This window comes from Gallinula chloropus, assembly GCF_964237585.1.
Source record: "Gallinula chloropus genome assembly, chromosome: 29".
Lineage (NCBI taxonomy): Eukaryota > Metazoa > Chordata > Aves > Gruiformes > Rallidae > Gallinula > Gallinula chloropus.
Window position 1 is genome coordinate 5029672 of NC_140114.1, and position 22410 is coordinate 5052081.

Sequence of the window (22410 nt, forward strand, 5' to 3'; positions counted from 1 at the left end):
ATCAGTGTAGTTAACCAATGATTTTTATTGGCCTTCTGGGGACTATTCTGTGACACCATTGCAGGAAGTGAGCAGCAAGATGGGAAAAATGGGAGTATTTCACCTGACCTGGCATGACAAGGAGTGGGAAATGAAAGAATAGCTCTTGGCCTGGCACATGCCAAAAGGCCACCAGTCGAGTGGTTCCTCAGAGGTGGTGTAGGAGATATGGTGTGCAGCACATCAGCTGCCGATGTCACAGTAGTGACTGAATTCAAAAGTCATCTCAGGAAAAAGGAACTTGAATGTTCTTTGAGACCAGGAGCATTAACAACAGGGACAGAAGCAACAGGGAAGAATTTACAGGATTTGCACACAGTGCTGGAAAAATAACACCTGACCCCATATCCCCCCCAAAAAAACCCCACCCAAACCTAAACCTAATTGAACTAAAACACCAAGGCAGTTTCCTTCAAGGGTTGTTTCTGCTTTAGAGCTCGTTTTTACCAGTTTGTAAATTAATAGTGGTAAATGGATCCAGTTTGAGCAATGGATGTGATTTAGGGGGTACTGTTGCACCTCTTTGGTGTCATTTTCTGGTGCTCCCTGCCCATCCCATGCAGACACAGAAAGGTTCTGAAGTTGCTGAGGCAGAGAGCTCAGGCGAGGGACACTCGACGTTGGAGCCTTGTGAAAGCGGCAACCCCCGAGCATTGATCCTCGAGAGCAAATGAAAGAATGAAAGAAGAAAAGGAGAGACCCCGCGACGCACCCGGCGGCAGCCATTGCCTCCTGCTGAGACTGCACGTCGGCGTAACTCATCGGGGGCGGAGCTTAGCGCGGCAGCGGCAATCCGACTCCATACAAGAGGGGTCTCTGGGAGCGCTAGTGACCAGGAGCGCTGCGACCAGGACGGGCAAACAGGCCGTGGCGCGGCAGTTCGTGCAGGCAGGGCAAGCAGGCAGGGTGAGCCTCCCCTCCTAGCTCAGAGGGGAAATTGAGCACACCAGCTCAGTGTACACAGGTTGAGCCAAGGGTTCCCTGTTTCTGGTGTGTCCATACATTTGGACCATGGTGTCCACCAGGTGGAGACCTTCCCCCTACAAATCTGGGGCAACCCCAATGGGGGATGTGCCTAGGGACGCCTTGGTCCAGGTCACTGGCTGCAGGGAATGTCTGAGTCTCCTGCTGCCAGGGGAAAGAAGCAAGGGCCTCACCTGTGTGAGGTGTGAGCAGGTGGATGACCTCCTCTGCTTAGTTGCTAATCTAGCGGATGAGCTCGTGAGGCTGAAAGCCACCCGGGAAAGGGAGCGGGAAGAGCTCGAAAGGCTGAAAGCCACCCAGGAAAGGGAGCGGGAAGAGCTCATAAGGCTGAAAGCCACCCGGGAAAGGGAGCGGGAAGAGCTCGAAAGGCTGAAAGCCATTCGGGAATGCGAGATGGAGATTGACTGGTGGTGTAGCTCCCTGGCATCCAAGAGGGAAGAGTGCCAGGAAGATTCCACACTACTGAAGGCGGTCCCCCTGCCCTGCCCTAGACAGGTAAATGGGAGTGACCCAAACCCTGAGGAGGTCTGGAAGGCAGTCCCTACTCGCTGCTGTAGGCACTCCCCCCGCCTACCTACCCCGCTCCCCCAGGTCCCCATATGCAACAGGTTTGGGGCCCTGGAAGTTGAAGAGGAGGTATGTGAGGAGATGAATACAGTCCCTCTACCTCAGAGGAAGCGAAAGCCCAGAGCGAGGCGAGTATCTGTACGCCTTGTGACTGCCTCAGCAAAGCAAGAAAGAAGGGTAGTTGTGGTTGGGGATTCCCTCCTCAGTGGGACGGAGGGCCCCATATGTAGACCAGACCCTACACATAGGGAGGTGTGCTGCCTTCCCGGAGCTAGGGTCAGGGATTTTACCAGAAGGCTACCAGGGCTGGTCAGTCACTCTGATTATTGCCCACTGTTGATAGTTCAAGCAGGCAGGGATGCAATCACAAAGTGTAGCCTGCGCACTATCAAGAGTGAATTTCGTGACCTAGGGCGCTTTGTTGGGGGGGGCGGGTGCCCAAATAATATTTTCTTCTATCCCCACTTGTGGGAGGTGGGGTTCAGAGCGGGTCAGGAGAACTCATGAATTGAATCAGTGGTTGAAAGGCTGGTGCCTGCACAAGAAATTTGGGTTTTTTGACCAGGGGATGGTGTACTCTGCTCCGGACATGAGTACTGCTAATGGGGCTCGCCTGTCCCATAGAGGAAAGCGGATCCTAGCTCAGGAGATGGCAGGGCTCATTGACAGGGCTTTAAACTAGTTAGGAAGGGGGAAGGGGATATTACAAAGGCCGCTGGGGTAAGGCAGGTGCTTTGGGAGTCACAGCACGAGTTGATGGTGAAAATAGATAAATGCCAACAACACAATGGCAGACCTGGGGATGTTGCTCCACATGAGAGTAGGGATAACTCTGTGGATTTCCCCGTGAACTCCTCAGTGGAGCCTCTTTTGCCCATCCCCTATCGAAAAACTCGCTGTGAGCTGTTGGGGATATCTGCATCTGCTGCCCCACTAAAATGCCTTTATACAAACACACGTAGCATGGGGAACAAACAAGAAGAATTGGAGATCTTTGTGCGGTCACAGGGCCACGATCTCATTGCAATCACAGAGATGTGGTGGGACAGCCTGGATGACTGGCACGCTACCATGGATGGCTACATGCTTTTTAGGAAAGATAGGCTAGGGAGACGAGGTGGAGCAGTTGCTCTTTATGTTAGAGAGCACCTAGGTTCTGTTATCCCCTGAGGGGTGCAGCTGGAGAGAAGCAAAGCATAAAAAAAAGCCCCACAACCCAACCCCCCTGTGGGTGCCTGGGTAAAGGTAAGAAGTTAAAAGGGTTTTATAAAAAAAATATTTTTTAAAAAAGGGAAAAAAGGAAAAGAAAAAAACCACCAACAAAAACCCCATCCAAAAACAATTGTTGAAATATTGTTTATGTGTTTGATGTGGAATATAATTGGGCATCACTCAGGAGTTAAGGCCAGCCACCCCCAGCCACCCATTATGAGAAAGGGCAAAACCAGTTAGCATTAACAATAGGATTAAACAATGCCCTGTTAAACCTGAGGCAAAACAGGGAATTAAAAGGTTGATCAACAAATTTTTGGAAGATAAGATTTTAGAAGGGTATGAATCAAATTCTAACACACCCATTGTACCAGTGTGAAAGCCAAGTGGTGGGTATAGATTGGTACAGGATCTAAGAGCAGCTGGACCTTGCACCCAGTAGTGACAAATCCTTACACAGTGTTGACTGCTCCGAAGGAACATTATCAGTCGTTTACAGTGCTTGATTGAAAAGATGCTTTTTTGCATAAACCTGGAAAAAGAGTCATAAATAATTTGCTTTTGAGGGGGAGGGTCCACACACAGGGCACAAGGTACAGCTGACCTGGACACGGCTGCCCCAAGGGTTTAAAAACAGCCTGACCAACTTTGGCAGCCAATTAGCAAAGGAACTGGAGATCTGAACAAAGGAGGAGACAGCGATTCTGCGACCAGAACAGCTGCTCTTGCAACACCTGGATGGTATTCTAACAGCTACCCAAGAGAAGTCAGCCTGGATACAGGGAACCATTGGACTGTTAAACTTTGGGGGACTTCATAGGTACAAGGTATCCAAGAAGAAAGCTCAACCTGCAAGTGAAACTGTAATATATTTGGGCTTGGAGATTTCACAAGGACAACAAAGGCTGGGGACAGACTGAAAAGAGGCAATTTGTGGTGTTCCAGAGCCTTTCTGGGAGTGGCAGGATGGTGTCGGCTCTGGACCAGGCATTATGGCCAAACAGCCAAACCACTGTGTGAAGGCCAGGAGTCTCCCCCTTTTATATGTAATAGAAACCAACAAAAGGCTTTTTGGAAACTTAAAACCAGCCTTGGTGACAGCACCAGCCTTGGGATTACTGGGCTTAACTAGAGACTACCACTTCCTTGTCCATGAATGGCAACATCTGGCTATGGAAGTTCTGATCCAGACAATGGGAAGCTGGGAAAGACCAGTGGGATGCTCTTCCAGGCAACTGGACTTGGTAAGCAAAGGATGAGCCTCTTGCCTACAGGAGGGACAAGAGCCATCACGGTCGGTGTTCAACATATGGTGGTCCCAGTGTTGGAACAAAAGGGGACACACTGGCTATCCCCTAGAAGGAGGATGAAATACCACGTAGCTCTTACATAACATGATGATGTAACCTTGAAAAGTCCATGTCCATGGAGCACTATGGAAAGAAGGAGGACTACTGTCCTCCCAGGGCCAAATATTTAGCATCAAAAGGAAATTTTACAGTTCTTGTTGGTTCAAGAACCACTCCAAGCAGCAATCCTTCCTCTGTAAAGCACATCAGACTGGAAACATAAAAATAGCAAAAGGAAAGATTCAGAAGGATGGTGGACAACTCTCGAGAGTCAGGTCATATTGCCTCCCTTAATCATGGGAGAAATATTGCAGATAAGACATTAAGAATGCCACTGGGGTGCAGACACCCTGGTGATGTTCCTAAAGAGGCACCTAGTGTCAGTGTGAATGCTAGAAATGGCCAGGTCAGTAACAGCAAAGTGTGAGGGGTGTTTAAAAATCTAGTAGTACAAAAGAGAATTCAAATGGGTAAGTTAAAATCAGGGGTGAATCCAGGAAATTATTGGCAAATTGATTATATTTATAGTTACCTAAATACTAGAAGTATGTTTTGATTGAGGTTGACACTTTTTTTGGACGGCCAGGAACCTTTCCCTGTCATACAAATCAAGCCAAAGAAACAGTTAACTGGCTCCTACAGGAGATTAGCCCTAGATTTGGAATACCTTTTGGGATGTCATCTGACAGAGGACCACATTTTGTGGCCACAGTGGTGCAGAACATGTGCAAAATCCTAGGAGTGCCCTGGGATTTGCATGCCTCCTGAAGACCACAGGCAAGTGGGAAAGTGGAAAAGACAAATCAAGTTAGTAAAATCTGTCAGGAAGCCAAATTGAAAGGGCCTCAGGAACTCCCACTGGTATTGTTATGAGGAAAACCTTGGAGTGAAGTGTCAGTGAGTCCTGAGAATGTGTGGAAAGCCATGTGAAACTCCCAATCCAAACGTGCATATGACAGAAAAACAAGATGTGTAATTATTTGCTTTCTCTTGGAAAAGCTCTAGCTAGACTCCACAGAGTGTAGTGGTGCAGAATCAACCCCTGACACTGCAGAATCTGGTACACAGTTTTCAACCTGAAGATGAGGTCTATATAAAGACCTGGAATGAAAAACCTCTACAAGGAAGGTGGAACAGACCCTACCAGGTGCTGTTAACCACCTCTACTGCAATCAAGATTGCTGAATCAGAGGCTTGGATCCACTACACCAGAGGGAAGAAGGCAACACCCACTAGCTGGAGAGTGGTTGGAGATCCAGAGACTTTAAAGTTACCTTTGAAACACGATTAACAAATCTGTTTTTCTGTTTGCTCTGCAGTCTGTGAAGGTGGAAACATGAATAAAAGAGAAACTGTTGCCAAACCCAGCACAGGTAACAAGTAGTACTCAGAGACAAACCTGTAACTTGGCAAGTAAAAGCAAGTGAACAAGCTTGGATAAGAAAATAAATACAAACCAAATATCAATAGCAGGTAAAACTAAAGTATAATTTGATGAAAGAATTTGCAAATTGGCAAAATATATCACAAATGAATTCAGGATGGTTTACACTATGCTCAATTGGAAGAAATCTACCTTTAAAGGAAATAAAAGTTTGCATTTGGCACAAGTGAAAAGATCCACCAGCATGTGACAATTTGACATTCAGTGAAGCCACAATTTGAGTATGTGAAAGTATTGAGTATAATTATCAATACATTCAAAGGGGGAAATGTTACAGTCACCCTAATAAAATAGCTTCACTTCTAGGTTATTTTGGTTTTAGTGTAGGATTCGATTTTGATTTTAAAGGAGTTAGAGCAGCTGTGAGAATAAAAGGAAAAGAAAGAAAAAACCCCACTCCAAAATGATTGTTGAAATATTGTTTATTGGGTCAACGCCGCTCTGTTCCCAAAGAGCTTCACACCAGCATGGCTTTTTCCCATCAGCCCCCCTTTATACTGGGCAGGATGTAATTGGTATGGAATACTCTCTTTGGACAGTTTGGGTCACCTGTCCTGGCTTTGCCCCTCCTTTCTCATGAATAGAGAAATACGAAGAGCTGAGAAAGTCCTTGACTGTCTGACAGCAACTAAAAACATCAGGGTGTTACCAGCACTGCTTTCATTTTAATTCCCAAACACAGCATTCCATCTGCTGCTACAGAAGAAGTTAACTCCATCCTGACTGAAACCAGGACACCCCTACGTCCCCACATTCCCTGTGTTCTGTTACTTTAGAACAGCCTTGGATTTTCTCACTGGCAACTGCAGCAAGTTGCACTGGGCACGAGGTATCACCAGGCTGAACCCCAGACTCAAACCCAACAAGGGTTCTGGGGATCTAACACCTCCAATCAAACCAGTTTCCTTCTGGCCAGCTGTCAGCAGCCGTATCGCAGCTGGAGCTGGCTGCATCCATGGCAGCTCCGGGACTGAGATGCCGAGTGAAACGCCCGGCCCCGACCCAGCAGCAGCGCAGGGATGCAGGGAAGAGACTGAGTTCCCACTCCAGCACTGCCAGACGCTACCGCGGGGCGATGCCGCCACAGCCCATCCATGAGCCGAGGGGGAGAGTTGCACCACACGCCAGAAAGAGCGCAGGAGAAACAAGCTCATGACTTCACATCAGCCTTACCAGTCTGCACCAGTTCTTCCTCCAGCACAGAACTTCTGGGTCTTTTCACTGCAGGCTCTGCAGAAAGGGCCTGAGTCTGGAACAGAAACAAACAAAGCACCACCCTGAGTTTAACCTGAACACCAGCCCAAGCCAGCGGAAACTTCCAGAAATGTAGGCAGCTCTGGTCTGACTTGGGGACCGGGATGTGCTGGCTCAGAGTGCAGGAGAAGGATCTTTGCAGGATCTCTGACCAGCACGCTGCCCTTTGGGTCTGATTGTTAATAGGGGCTCCCTTATGTGCAGTGATTAAACCCCCTCAGGCTTCCTGCCCAGTGCCCCTTGGGCAGCTCCTCAGCATTCCGGAGTTCAGCCCTGGCTCTGGCTCGGGGAGAGCTGAGCCCCTCAGAAAGGGGTTTTGTACAAACAAAGAGTCAATGGTGCTCTCAGGGACAAATAATAGAGCACGAGGGTTTCTTACTCCTCCCACCCTATGGGGCAGTAAGAAAAACACTGCACCTCCCAACCAAACTAAGGGGTCAAGCAGCTCAGGATTTGTTTATACAGAGCCAAAGTCCTATGGGAATCCTCTCCCAGTCCGGTGGATACCAAACCCAGCAGAGAGGGCTTTATCCAGAGGAAACAGGTGATTGTTCTCACAAGGTCATGTGTTTTGGGTGCTCCTTCCTCAGCTCCACGTGCCAGAGCAGAGCACGCAAACCTGAGCGAGGCAAACCCAGCACACAAGAGGCGCCTGCTGTCAAGGGAAAAGAAGAGCCTGAGGCTGCACAGGTTCAGGAAAGTCTCTGCTAACCTCTCCTGCACACTCTGCTCCCGGAGTGCCATTGCTGAGGAAAGCCTGGCATTTCCTTGCTGCCCTGGCTGGTACCTTCACCGCAGCAGCAAAAACCTCTTCAGCCTTCTCTTCATACTCAGGGATGGCAGCATCTAAACAACAAAGGCAGGCCACGTGACAGTGTGACTTAAGAGGGGTTAGGATTGCCATTTGCATGGCAGCCCAGCTCCTCGATCCCACCCAAAGCAGTGGGATTCATTCCAAGCTGCACACCCTTCTGCAGTTTCAGACACCCCTCAGTTTTCCAAGGGATGCCAAACCCCAGAAGAACCAGGGCTGTGAACTACCTTTGTCATGGGCAGCACCTGCTTGTAGCTTTGGAGGTTCCTGCCCATCAGGATGTTCCGCAGGCTGCTGAGGGCTGAGGAAAGAACACACAGAACAGGGATTTACAACTGTGGGTGAGCTTCACACAAGCAAAACTTCCAGAGCTAATTGCTGTAGTTCCCCTTCCAAGCCCCATCAGGATCATCTCAGACACACACACAGCCACCGCAGGGCATCCCCTGCCTCTCCCAGCCACGGCACTGCTAATTATCCCACTACAGTGGGGTAATTCCCTTCTCTTAATGCTTCTTCATGTGTTATGCTTGTTCCCAGCACCAAACACATGGCTTTGGCTAACATTGAACAGGGTTTTTTCTACTCTGCACAGGTTAACATCCCCCCCCCCCCCAAGCCACACACTGCCCTTCAGCGGGGCAATGCCCCTGTGTACAACGCTGAGTTTCTCTCCCCAGGGGTCTCACCACCCACACCCGCAGTTTTTTCTCTTTCTACCCTGGGAAAACCTCAAGGGGCTGAAATAACGACCAGCCTGTGGCTGAGAGCTCCGTGCAAGGACTCCCACAGGGGACCTGGGAACACCTTTGCCACCTTACGGCCCATCCCAGCCAGCGCTGCTGGAAAACCCCTTTGCAGCGGGAGAGCAGCTGGAGCACCTGACGCGGCTTCCCTGGTACCGCTTCGCCCGCCATTCCCAGCGAGGGGTCGCTGAGGGAAACCGGGTCTCCCGCTCCCATCATGACAGGACAGCCAGCAGCGCCTGCACAGGCACCTTCCTGCCCTGTCACTGGGAACTACTACTGGTGCAGCCGGTGTCTCTCTCCACAAGACGCTCCTTCTCCTCAGGGACACAGAAGCCACAGGCACGGCATGGCCACCGCTGCCCATAGCAGGGGGCTGGAACAAGATGGATGTCTAAGGTCCCTTCCAACCTCGCCACCACCCACCATCTGTGACTGGGAGCTCCGGGACGCCGGCACCGGTTCAGCCCTGGGAAGGCATCCCCATGTCTCCACACGCCCTACACCGGGACTCCCCCCCAGCCGCTGCTCCCCCTCACACACACACACACACAGCCCTCTGCTCCTGCCCCACGCATGCTCCCAGGGCCCATTTCTTTCCCAACTCCCCGCTTCCCAGACGGAAAAGCCACCGGGGGGGAAGGAGGGGGGTGGGTTCTCCATGGACCTTCTCGGGAAGGTCCCGCCCTGGGCTCGAACGCCGAGGAGAGGTCCTGCAGGCCGCACCCGGGAGGCCGCGGGGCCTCAGGGATGGGGCGAGGCCCTCGGGCGGCCGTGCGGCCTCGGGGCGGATCGCTGGCCTGGGGGGCAGCCTCTGCAGCGGCGGCGCGGCTGGGGACGGTGCGGGGGGCGCGGCGGACGGAGGCGAAGAGGCCGCCGAGGGTCCGCAGCAGCCATCCAGACAGAGGCACCGGCAGCCTGCGGCGGGATCGCACCCGTCCTGTGCCGCGCCCGGCACGGCCCGGCCCCTCCCACCAGCGTGCGGGGCAGCCCCACCATTGGCTCCGACCGCTGCCTGTCTGGGCGGAGCTGGGCTGGGCTGGGCCGTCCCTCCCCGGCTCTGCCCCCCGCTTGCCCGGCCCTGCCCGGCCGCCCCTCCCAGGGCTGTGCGGGGCAGCCCCTCCATTGGCTCCTCCCGCCGCCTGTCTGGGGAGGCAGAGCCCGGGCAGGAGAGGGGCGGCTCTCTCCTCTCTCTCTCCGCTCACCCACCGCAGCCTCCGCGGCCCGGGGGACGCAGGTGGGTGGGAGCGGCCAGCGGCCCGGCCCCTGGGCAGGTTCCCCCTCCAGTCTCCTCCCCCCGGCTCGGGGGGGAAAGGGCTCGGTCCCCCCCAACTCCTAACCCCAAATCCCAGCACTGAGAAGTGTCCTGCTTGAAACTGCCCAGACCTGCCCTCCCTCCATCCCCATACATACATTGCTGGGGGCTACCAGAACCCAAACAGGGGCTACCAGTGCACCATGAATCCCTTGACCTTGACCCCCAAACCCCCCTTGATACCATCTTCACCCTGGCCCCTTCCAGGCCCCCTGTACATACCTCAGCAGGGACAACCCAGCCACCAATTTGGCCCCAAACCAGTCCTGACACCCCATCCTGCCCCAGCTCCCTCCCTTTCCCCCCTCCATGTTTCTCAATCTCCCTCCCTCAGTGGGGAAGGGGGAGGGGGGGCTCCTCCAGCCAACTTTCCCCCCGGGATTCAGCAGCCAGTCCCAGGACTCTTGGCAGAGGCTGAGGATTTTGGAGTGTGGAAGGAAATTGGGGAGTGCGGGGAGCAGAACAAGGGGGAGGGGACATGGAAAATTGGCACCGACCCCAGGGATGTGGGGAGCGCCCAAAACAGGACTTCAAAGCAAAAATCTTTGAAGCTGTTGATACACAATGCAGTTTCTCACCGAACCCACAGCTCAGGCCGTGTCACCCAGAGCCGTCCCAGATCCCGACCGTCCCCCAAGAACCGCGCATCCCAGAGCCGCCCCTGTTCTTCCTCCCGTCAGCCCCCGATATCCTGGGCAGGACGTAATTGGCCTGGAATACTCTCTTTGGCCAGTTGGGTCACCTGTCCTGGCTTCACCCCTCCTTTCTCTTGAATAGAGAAATATGAAGAGCTGAGAAAGTCCTTCACTGCTTGAGCACAACTAAAACCATCAGGGTGTTATCAGCACTGCTTTCATTTTAACACCCAAACACAGCATTCCATCTGCTGCTACAAAAGAAGTTAACTCCATCCTGACCAAAACCAGGACACTACTGAACACACCCCTTCTAATACACCCCAGGATGCCATTGCCCTTCTTAGCCAGGAGGGCACATTGCTGGCTCATGCTCATCCTGCAGCATATGAAGGGGGTCAGCTTTCAGAGGAGATTCTTTCCAAACCAACTTTTGTTCAGATAAATAGAAAGGTCACTTATCAACACACTGAACTTCTGAGAGAACTGTTTATTAGACATCTGAAAGACGGCAAGTTTCCAAGTCTCGGAAGACACTGGAGAGCTGAGCAGCATCAAAATGACCAAAGAGCAAGCAGAGGTGGAAATCTGCTGAGAAAAGTGAAGTGCATACATGTATCTAGGCTACTGAGAAGACAAAACAACCACCAAAATTCATACTAAATACAGACTGGTCCTAATGTGAGTTCCATGGCCAGTAATATGCCAAAGATGAGCAGCTTAGAAACATCCAGTCATCAGTTTCCACATGGCATCCTTAAGCTCCTGGTTCCTCATGCTGTAGATGAGGGGGTTCACTGCTGGTGGAAACACTGAGTAAAGAAATGATGCTAACAGGTCCAGAAATAGGGAGGACATGGAGGGGGGCTTCAGGTGGGCAAAGAAGGCAGTGCTAAGGAACAAGGAGACCACAGCCAGGTGAGGGAGGCAGGTGGAAAAGGCTTTGTGCTGTCCCTGCTGCGAGGGGATCCTCAGAACGGCCCTGAAGATCTGCACATAGGACACCACAATGAACACAAAACAGCCAAAACCTAAACAGGTAGTCACCAAAATGAGTCCAGTTTCCCTGAGGTAGGCATCTGAGCAGGAGAGCTTGAGGATCTGGGGGATTTCACAGAAGAACTGGTCAACGGCATTGCCCTTGCAGAGGGGCAGTGAAAATGTATTGGCTGTGTGCAGCACAGAATAGAGAAACCCACTGCCCCAGGCAGCTGCTGCCATGTGGACACAAGCTCTGCTGCCCAGGAGGGTCCCGTAGTGCAGGGGGTGGCAGATGGCAACGTAGCGGTCATAGGCCATGACAGTGAGAAGAAAGAGCTCTGTTGAGATCAAACATACAAAGAAAAAGAGTTGAGCCACACATCCTGTGTAGGAAATGGCCCTGGTGTCCCACAAGGAATTGGCCATGGATTTGGGAACCGTAGTGGAAATGTAGCCAAGGTCCACAATAGAGAGGTTGAGGAGGAAGAAGTACATGGGGGTGTGGAGGCTGTTGTAACAGGCTATGGTGATGATGATGAGGCCATTTCCAAGAAAAGCAGCCAGGTAGATGCCCAGGAAGAAAAAGAAGTGCAGGAGCTGCAGCTCCCGAGTGTCTGCGAAGGTCAGGAGGAGGAACTGGCTGATGGAGCTGCTGCTGTTGGACATCTGCCGCCATCAAGTGTGGAGACCTGTCCAAGGAGGAAAAGCCACAGTGAGAAGTTAGGGAACACTTCTCGGTCAAAAAAATCTTCCAACTCTTAGGGAACACTCTCAGATTGACTCTCTGTATTCAGGAGGAGTTTTGTTAGGTCTCTTTTGGGAGGTCTGCAATGTGCTGGATTCAGTGTGCCACTGCTGGGAGGAGGGTTGGCTCTGGTCTCTGGAAAACAGTCCTGCCTGGCAGCAGTCAGTAAATAGAAGGATGGTGTGATCTCAGACTAAATCCCCTGTGGATAGGAATGAGCTTTTCAGCACTGTCACTCCAATCCGACGCGAGGGCAGAGCAGAGCTTTGGAGCTTTGGTTTTCTCCTGCCTGTATCTGAGGAGTGTTTCTTCTGTCAGAACTCCCTGACATTGCTGCTGCAGTGCCAGTGAAACCTTCCCCTGAGTGCAGAGTGGGGAGAGCTGCTCTGTCCATCAGCCCTGCTCTCAGCTGCCCTGTGCTGGACGCTCTGTCATCACACCCTGCTGTTCCCTGTAGAAGAAACTGGACCCCACAGAGAGCTGAGGAATCCAGTCTCGCAGGGCAGAGCTCCAAAGCCCCCCTGCAGTCTCATCCTACCCAAGGAGGATCTCAGCTCCCCGCTCCCAGCCAGGGACACACAGGGCTCAGTGCAGCTGCCCACACACAGGTGATCCTCGGTCCTACAGATGGGGGTCGTGAAGTGAGGTTCAGGTCAGTGCCAGACCCACCAATGGACTTGCCCATAGTCCCAGGTAATGGTGGGACAAAGGCAGCAAGTACAGGAAGGGAAACAGAAAGAAATGCTCCAGCCCAGGCTGGAAAGACAGTGACAGAAAGACAGGCACTCAGGGGTTTCTCCTCACTGCAGGCTGAGCTTCCAAGGAGAACACTCATCCTTAAATCCTGGAACTCTTTTTGAAGAGTCTGTGCTGGGTGGCAGAAACCAGGGGTTCTCTGTGGGAAAGTTTTAGCACTGCAGGGGATGTCAGGGAGGTCTCAAATCCCCACTGCCCTGTGCTCAGCTCTGCTCTGCAGACCCCTCCTGGCATCAGGGCACTGCCCTGGGGAACCTCTGTGTGTGTAGGGCTCAGGAGATGCTCTAACAATCCTAATGACCAATGAGTTTGCACTGCCTTCTGCAAAGTTATCAAGAAAAGCTCAGCTCCCACTTCCCATACAGCCCTCAAGAGCTGAATATTCAAAGCAAATTCTCTACCTGGAGTGGAAAATGCATCCTTGGTTTTCTTGAAAAGACCCTGGGAAGTTTCCTGGGATCAGCTGGAGCTGGGAGCAAACCTTTCCTACCCAACACACTGATAGCAGAAGGACCCTACACTGTCCTTCCATGGGTCACACTTGCCACCCACAGCTTCTGTCTGCAGCGATGCTGATGGAAGCCCAGCAGGCAGGCTGAGTGCTGACCCTGGCAGCAGCAGAGTCCCTGCCACAGCACACAGACCCCGGGGTGCGGGGACCCTGATCACAAGGACAGCCCTGGGCACCCCAGCTTGAACTCACTGCTTCACACCTCTGCCACCATGCCCAGGAGAAGACAGCTGTCCTGCCTTGTCCCTCTCATGGGGCAGAAGGGCATCCCTTCCAGGCAGCACTTTCTTCTCCTATAGAGAACCTGTCCTCCTGACAGACCCCACACACTGCCCCATGTCCCAGCTTTAGGAGATCCCTCCAGGAACAGAACCTGCATTGCCCTGCACCCACACACATACCAGGGAGAGGCTGTGCAGATTTGTCCTCCAGTGAGCTCTCAGCATCTGTCAGCTCTCTCAGCTTCACAGGTCTCCCCTCGGTGCCTACAGGCAGTGTCCCCAGCCCTGTGTGCTTGGCAGAGGAGCTGCTCCTGGGCAGAGCTGTCTCTCTGCAGCGCTGCCGGCTTGCCATGAGCTTCCCTTTGTTCCAAGAGCTTGTCCCAGCTCAGCAGTAGAAGACCAGTTCTTCTAGGCTCCCTCCTGGTGCCTCAGGCCTCATGGGGATCCTTCTGTGATCTCATCTCAGATGTTCCCTCCCTCAGCTGGGGAGAAATCCTTCTGTCCATCAGAGTCTTTTCTCCTGATCAAACCAGAACTGGGCAGGAGAATCACCTTCCCTTGTCTGCACATGAGACAGGACACCCAGGTCTGGGACAGGGAGGGGACTCTTTCCCCCTATGAAAGAAGGGTTTTAGATGAGCATTTGGGCATTTCTCAGGGTTTCCCAAGAACAAAATCAGGAAAAACAAATCTACAAAGCTCTGCTCTGCAGTTGGTGGAATTGGAAACCACCATCCAGACAAGATCCTAGAGATCAAAAAAGACAGACCTTCTGCTGCAAGGAGAAACTGACATCTGGAGAGCTCACATCAGAGCCCAATACAGCCAGTGGCCCCCTCAGCCAGCAGGAAATGCACCTCCCAAAAAGGACCTTTCCAATGTCTAATAGAACAGGGAGAGGCAGTCCTGGGGTCTGCAATGAGAAGGTTTTGCTCAGGGAAGAGTGCCCCAAGTTCTCACTGCCTTGTTCTCCTTGCTCAGGGCTTCATGCAAAGAGGCAGAGAATGTCCCACGGCAGCTTCATTCCCCACATCCTCCTCCTGCCCTTGGCAGACACACGGGAGCTGCAGTGGGTTTCTCCACACTCTGGTGCTCACAACCAAGACATGTTCCCTCCCCCTCTGCAAGGGCAATGCTGGTGACCAGTTCTGCTGTGAAATCCCCCAGATCCTCAGCCCTGCATGCTCAGATGCCTACCCCAGGGAGATTGGTCTTCTATTCAGTACCTGTTCAGGTTTGTGGTGTTTTGAGGGGTACCCAGGGAGGTTTCAGGCCAGGAACGTCTCTGGGCCTGCGCACCTTTTGTTTGGAGCTATTGTTGGGCATTCAGCTGTTTCCCGGATGGACTTTGGTAGAGCCCGAAAATGACATCAGTCCCCGTGGTTATTGGGGGTTCTAGTGGGCTGCCTGGTTAAATTTCAGGTCAGGAACAGCTTTCAATCTTTGCACCCTTTTTTGGGGAGATATGGCTGGACAATGAGTATGTGGTAGATCCGGAACATGACGTCAGGCGCAGTTAGGACCGTTCCCTTGGAATAGACAGTCCTGACCTCCAGGGTTACCAGGGCTGCGTGTGGGCTCCCTGGGGAGGTTTCAGGCCAGGAACATCATTCAGGCTTCATAGATTTTTTAGGGAACCATTGATGTATGTTTAGAATTTCTGAAGGGGGACACTAGTAGAGTCACCAAATGACATCAGGGAAACTTCAGACCGTTGTCTTGGCTGGGAAAGCCCTGAGCCCCAAGGTTACTGGGGCTGCTCATGGGCTACCTAGGAGGGTTTCTGACTAGGAAACGTTCTCAGCCCTTGCAAATTTCTTTTTGTGACCTCCATTAAAGGTGGTAGATTCTCCCTGTACCTCCTTTTCTTAATAATTCTATACATACATTAATAACAATGTGACTAATATGAATACTAGTACTATGAATATTAAGTAGTATTAATAATATTAATATTAAATGTTATTGATAATTAACAATACTTATATAAATATATTAATGACAAAAGGAGGGACAGGGAGAATCTCCCAACCTTTTTCAACCCAGGAGGAACCCCTGTGACAGAGTGTGAAGAAAAGGCTGAGGTACTTAATACATGTTTCCCTCAGTCCTTAGCAGTAAGATCAGTTGTCTCCTCCTGATACCCAGACCCCTGAGTGGAAAAATGGAGATGTGAAAGCAACCAATGTCCCCATAATCCTGAGGGAATTGGTTACTGACCTGCTCAGCCACCTTGATCTGCACAAGTCCATGGGTCCAGATGGGATACACCCGAGGGCACTGAGGGAGCTGGCAGAAGTGCTCCCCAAGCCACTTCCCCTTATTTACCAGCTGTGCTGGCTGACCAGGGTGGTTCCACCTGACTGGAAGCTGGCACATGTGACACCCATCTACAAGAAGGGCCAGAGGGAGGACCCAGGGAACTACAGGCCTGTCAGCCTGACCTCAGTGCTGGGGAAGGGGATGGAACTAATCATCCCGAGTACCATCATGCAGCACATGCAGGACACTCAGGCGATCAGGCCCAGTCAGCATGGGTTTAGGAAAGGCAGAGTGTGCTTCACCAACATGACCTCCTTCTATGACAAGGTGACCTGCTTAGTGGATGAGGGGAAGGCTCTGGATGTCATCTACCTGGACTTCAGTAAAGCCTTCATCACTGTCTCCCACAGCATCCTGCTGGAGAGACTACCTGCTCATGGATTAGATGGGGATACTCTGTGCTGGGTTAGAAACTGGCTGAAGGCCAGGCCCAAACAGTTGTGAATGGAGTTAAATCCAGCTGGCAGCAGGTCACAAGTGGTGTTCCCCAGGGCTCAGCACTGGGGCCAGTTTCTTTAACAACTTTATTAATGATCTGGATGAGGGGATCAATTGGACCCCCAGTAAAATTGCAGATGACACCGAAGTGTGTGAGTGTTGATCTGCTGGAAGGCAGAAAGGTTCTACAGAGTGACCTGGACAGGCTGAAAAAATGTCCTCCATGGGAAATCCCTTTGAAATCTTCATCACTAAGGACCCAACTAAACTCTGAGTAGTTACAGTCTTGAGTTCTTTAATGAAAATGAGTTAAAGAGCCATGCTTGTAAGGGCTTTCTGGATGTTAATGAACCCCACGGTGTCTTTTCTTCTGAGCCCAGAGACCTCAGGTACCAAGAGGAGAGTGATGAAACCTCTCCAGAAGTTCAAGTCAGGAGTAATGCCCAAAGTACCTTGAAGCACTAACAGGCCCTACTGGGACCCATTCCTGACAAAGCCTCCCCATGGGCTCGTTAGAGCAGAGAACTGGAGGCCATGAGGATAAACCCAGGCAAAGCACAGGCAGCTCTGATGCTGAGGACACCCTGGCTTGGTCTGATGAAGCAGCAATGCCAAGTGCTGACCCCCAGCCCCTGGGCAGGGAGATCCTGACCCCCACCTGTGTCTCAGGGCTCTTCCTTGGATGTGGGGTGGTAACACAAGGGGACGGACAGGGGTGTGACACATGGTGGCCTCCCCTGGGGCAGGTGCAAGGAGGCAACGATGCTCCATGGCTGTGAGAACAATGTGTCTTCCCTGAGGCCTCTATGGCAGAGACATCAGCAATAGCCAAGGGGGCAAAGACCTCGTTTCTATCAGGCCCTTTCAGCCTGGCTGGCACCTTGGCCATCTGCACCACAGCCCATCCCACACTGCCCCACACCTGTGCCAGTTTCCTTGTAGGCTGCAGGCACCCAACACTCTTCTCCACCTTGTTCCCACCCCATGATGTCCCTGCCTGTTCTGCTGTGTCTCCCTTCTCACCAGCTGTTCCCACAAACACAAAACCACCAGCTCATCCACACTTGCTCCCAGTGACTTCTTGCAGCACAGCACTACCCTGAGAGTGACATTTCTTTGTCCTGATGTCCACTCTGACTTTCAGAGATGCCGTTTCATGTTGTGCACCAGAATTCAAGGTGGACAATAAGTGTTATTGTCTGTGCAGCCACACTCCTCCCAGTGCAGCCCAGTGTGCTCGTGGCCAGAGCCCTGTTCAGCACCTCTGGCTGCTATGGCATCCCCTGCAATGCCCAAATTCTTCTCCTTGTGGCTGGTTCTCCACCCATCAAGTCTGAGCTGCCTTGTTGTGCTGGAACCTCTTGTCCTGGTATCAGCCCAGTCGACGAGAGCCGAGCACCACACAGACGCTCCCTCTCTAAGAGGGGGTATGTGTAGGGGGGATTGGGGAAGGGGGGAAGGGAGGGAGAAGGAAACCAAAGAAACCCTAAATCTCACAGTCTGGGATAAGGAAGGTTTACTGGGACTGCAGAGAGAGAAACAGGAACAACAGTAGGACTTTGTACACACAACAGGTGATGCACAATGCAGTTTCTCTCTGAACCCCACAGCTCTGGCCGCACAGCTCACAGCCATCCTGAAAACACATGTGTCCTGGAGCTGAGTTCAACTGCCCCCACCAGATTCCCTTTATGCTGATCATGGTGTAACCTGAATGGAATATGCTTCTTGGGCAGTTTGGGTCACTTGTCCTTGCTGTGTCCTCTCCCAACTCCCTGGGTGCCCCCCACCTTCTCAACAGCAGTGGAGTATGAACAGAAAAGTCTTTGATTGCTTGGACACAACTAAAGCCTCCCTGCTACTAGCACTGCTCTCATCCTAACACCCAAACATGGCACCACATGGGCTGCTAGAAAGAAAATCAACCGTATTCCTGCCAAAACCAGGCCACCTTTGTAGACAACAAGGGCAACACAATGGTGGGCTCACTCTCACTCCTGTAGTCATACAGTATGGATACTCCCCTTGGTCAGTTATGGTCAGCTGGGCCTTTCCTGTCCCCTTCCAGGCACTTGTGCACTCCCAGTTGACTCATTTCTGGAGCAGAATTAGAAAAAAGGCTTCGATGCTGTGCAAGCACTGCTCAGCAGGGAACAAAAGTTTATTCAGACTTTTGCTTACAAATACAAACCACTGAACTATGGGGCCGCCAACATGAAAATTAAATCTCAAGAGGAGGAGATCTCTTCTGGTTGGAAATCTTCTTGATGTTCCTGTTCCTCAAATCCCAGAGTTTCTCAAGGTCTGTTTGAAAGAAAGCTCCCTTTTGTTAGCAGTTCATGTGTGCTTGCAGATGGCTCTCCGACTTCTGGTGCCTCTAACAAAATGGAAGCAGTAAAAAGGTTAGAAATAAGACATAAACTCTATTAAAGAAGGTTAGGAATAAGAAATAAAGCCAATAGATCCTTTCTAAATGACATTGCAGTGGGCCACTGGAAGAAGCCTCATGTTCTCACAGCCTGCTCCCACTAATCTGGGAAAAGATCCGCAGTTGTAGCTGCCTGAGGGCGAAAACAGGAGGGCTCAACCACTCTAGAAGTCTTCTGGAGGACAGTGATGATATTAATAGAATCTCACAGTCATGGACTACCAGGTAGGAAGGGAACTCAAGGATCATTTGGTCCAACCATTTCTGGCAAGTGCTCAGTCTCCAGAAAAGCACCACACAGACCAGCTGGCCCTGCACCCTATCCCACTGAATCTTATAAACCTCTGATGTTGGGGAATCCATCACTTCCCATGGGAGATTATGCCAATGGATGCTTGTTCTCAGGGTAAAAGATTTTCCCTGTGTCCCATGGGAATGTCTCCAGGAGGAACTTGCACTTGTTATTCCTCAGCTATTTCATGTGACTTCTAAAACCAGGAGTCTCTCCCTTCTTTGTAGACAGCCTTTCAGGACTGGGACCTGTGGATGAGGTCTCCTTCTTTTTGAAGGCTGAACAAAACCATCTCCCTCAGCCTTTCCTCAGATGGCAGGCTGCCCAGGCCTGGGGTCATCTTTCTGGCTCCTCTCTGGACCTTCTCCAGATTGGCCAGGAACTTTTTTTAGAGCAGTGACCAAAACTACACCCAGTATCCCAGGCGTGGCCTGACAAGTGCTGAGTAGAGTGGGACAGCGACTTCTTTATCTCTGCTGGTCATACCCATGCTGATGCACCTCGTTTGCCTCAGCATTTCTCTGTTTATTGCTAGTGAGCTGCTGATTCATAAGAAGCCCCAGGTCCCTTTCCACAGAGCTCTTCTCCAGCCAGATGGATCCCAGTCGGTGCTGTGCTCCTGGATTATACTTTCCCAGCTCCTAGAGCCTACACTTCACCTTACCCATTCATCCAGCTATTCCATGTCTTCCCACCGGGTGGCAGCCCCTTCCCAAGTGTCTAATTTCCCCACTCAGTTCAGTATAACCCACAAACTTCATCAGGGTTAACTTCATTTGCATCAAACTTCAGGAAGCTTCTTCCAGCTCCCCAGTGCACGACAGCAGGGCTGGATTGTGGTTGCCTCACGACTCTTTTGTAGGTTTGGAGTTGTTCTTGGTATTACTACTTGTGGGGAGAAGTTTACTGAGATTTAACAAGGGGAAGTGTAGGGTCTTGCATCCGGAGAAGAACAAGCCCAGGTACCAGTATAGGTTGGGGACTGGCCTGTTGAGGAGCAGCCGAGGTGAGAGGGACATGGGGGCAGCATGACCATGAGCCAACAAGGTGCCCTCCCAGCTACAAGGGCCAATGGCATCCTGGGGTGCCATTACAAGGGACCAGCAAGTGTGTGATTTGTAGGTCAAGAGAGGTCCTTTACCCCCTCTCCCATGCCCTGGTGAGACTGTACCTGGAATGTTGTGTCCAGTTCTGGGCCCCTCAGTTCAAGGACAGGGAACTCTCTGAAAGAGTCCAGCACAGGGCCAGCAAGAGGGTTAAGGGAGTGGGACACCTTCCTTATGAGGAAAGGCTGAGGGAGCTGGGCCTCTTTAGCTTGGAGAAGAGGAGACAGAGGGGTGACCTTATTCATATTTATAATCATGCAAAGGGTGAGAGTCAGGAGGACAGAGCCAGGCTCTTCTCAGTGATGGCCAGCGATAGGACAAGGGGCAACAGGCACAAGCTGGAGCAGGGGAAGTTCCATGTGAATGTGAGGAGAAACTTTCTCACTGTGAGGGTGATGGAGCACTGGGACAGATGGTCCTAGAGACATTCCAACCTGCCTGGATTTGTTCCTGTGTGATTTAATCTAGGTGATCCTGCTCTTGCAGGGGAGGTTGGACTAGGTGATCTTTTGAGGTCCCTTCCAACTCCTAATGTTCTGTCATTCTATGGTTCTGTGATTCTTACCCAAGGAAACGATCCCAAAAGCTCCTGACACCATTTCCAGGCTCTACCAGCGTCCACCTTAGAAACTGCTCAATGTCCTGGTACAGCTCCAAAGCAAAAGCTTTGAGTGCTGACAGATGTTCCTGGCCTGAAACCTCCCCAGGAGGCCACTAGCGGCTGCAGTAACCTTTGTGCTCAGGGCTTTCCTTGCCTAGGGAATGGTCCTAACTATGCCTGATGTCCATATTTAAAACTGATAAAGGTCCAGCAATAGCTCCTAAAGAAGAGGTTTGAGGGTAGAAAGATGTTCCTGTCCTGAAACCCCCCAGGTAGCCCACTAGCACCCCCAGGAACCTTGGGACTCAAGACTGTCCTTACAAAGATAAGTCCTTGTCCTGGTTTGGGTAGGGATAGAGTTAACTTCATTTGTAGCAGCGGATGGAATGCTGTGTTTGGGTGTTAAAATGAAAGCAGTGCTGATAACACCCTGATGGTTTTAGTTGCTGTCAGACAGTCAAGGACTTTCTCAGCTCTTTGTATTTCTCTATTCATGAGAAAGGAGGGGCGAAGCCAGGACAGGTGACCCAAACTGGCCAAAGAGAGTATTCCAGGCCAATTACGTCCTGCCCAGGATATCGGGGGCTGATGGGAGGAAGAACAGGGGCGGCTCCAGGACGCGCGGTTCTTGGGGGACGGTCCGGTTCCGGGACGGCTCTGGGTGGCACAGCCTGAGCTGTGGGTTCGATGAGAAACTGCATTGGGTATCAACAGCTTCATATATTTTTGCTCTGAAGTCCTGTTAGAATTGTTATATTTTATCTTTCTCTTATCTTAGTAAACTATCCTTATCCCAACCCACGGGCCTCTTAGTTTCTTGGTTTTGGGGTTGTTATTTGCCCCTTCCTTTCCCCTTCCCTTGCCTCTCACCCCACCTCTTCCCCTGCTTTCTTCCTTTCAGGAACAGGCAGCTGCGTGTATCTCGGCTCTCAGCCGGGGTGAAACCACAACAGTCCTAAGAGTGCCTGTTGTAATTTTCAGGCTCTACCAGCGTCCAACTTCCGAACTGCTAAACGTTCAGCAACATCTCCCAAACAAAAAGTGAGAGAGCTGAAAAAAGTTCCTTGAAATGAAACCTCCCCAGGTAGCCAACTAGCTACCCCAGTAACCTTGGAGATCAGGGATTTGCTTGCTAGGAGAACAGTCCTAACAGTGCCTGATGTCATTTTCAGACTCTGCCAGCATCCACATTTGACTCAGCTCAACATCCAGCAATAGCACCCAAACAAGAATTGTGAGGGCCTAGTAATCTTCCTGGCCTGAAACCTCCCCAGGTAGCCCACTAGCAGACCCAGTAGCCTTGGGGCTCATGTCTTTCGAAGACAACACAATGGTCCTAATAGTTCCTGACATCATTTCCTAACATTAACAGCATCCAGATTCAAAACTGCTAAACCTCCAGCAGTAAATATCCCCCCTGCCCTCCCTGTACTGAAAAATTAGAGGGCTGAAAGATGTTCCTGCCCTCAAACCCCAGTAGGTAGCCCGACAGAGTCGCCAGTAACCTTGAGACTCAGGTCTGTCCTTACCAAGGTAATGGTCTTAACATTGTCTATTGTTATTTTCAGGCTCTAACAGCCTCCCTCTTTGAAACTGCTAAATGTCCAGTAATGGCTTACAAATGAAAGGCTCAAAGGATGACTGATGTTC

The 22410-nt window shown here is 51.4% G+C and overlaps 1 protein-coding gene across 1 annotated transcript; it reads right to left on the reverse strand.

Annotated features, from left to right (window-relative positions):
- Window positions 1-11079: 11079 nt before the first annotated feature.
- On the reverse strand, window positions 11080-12006 carry LOC311202188 (olfactory receptor 14A16-like; the record flags this gene model as incomplete). Its single annotated transcript, XM_084276726.1, has 1 exon — window positions 11080-12006. One exon carries the CDS (start codon window positions 12004-12006, stop codon window positions 11080-11082), a length of 927 nt encoding a protein of 308 aa, XP_084132852.1.
- Between the last annotated feature and the right edge of the window lie 10404 nt (window positions 12007-22410).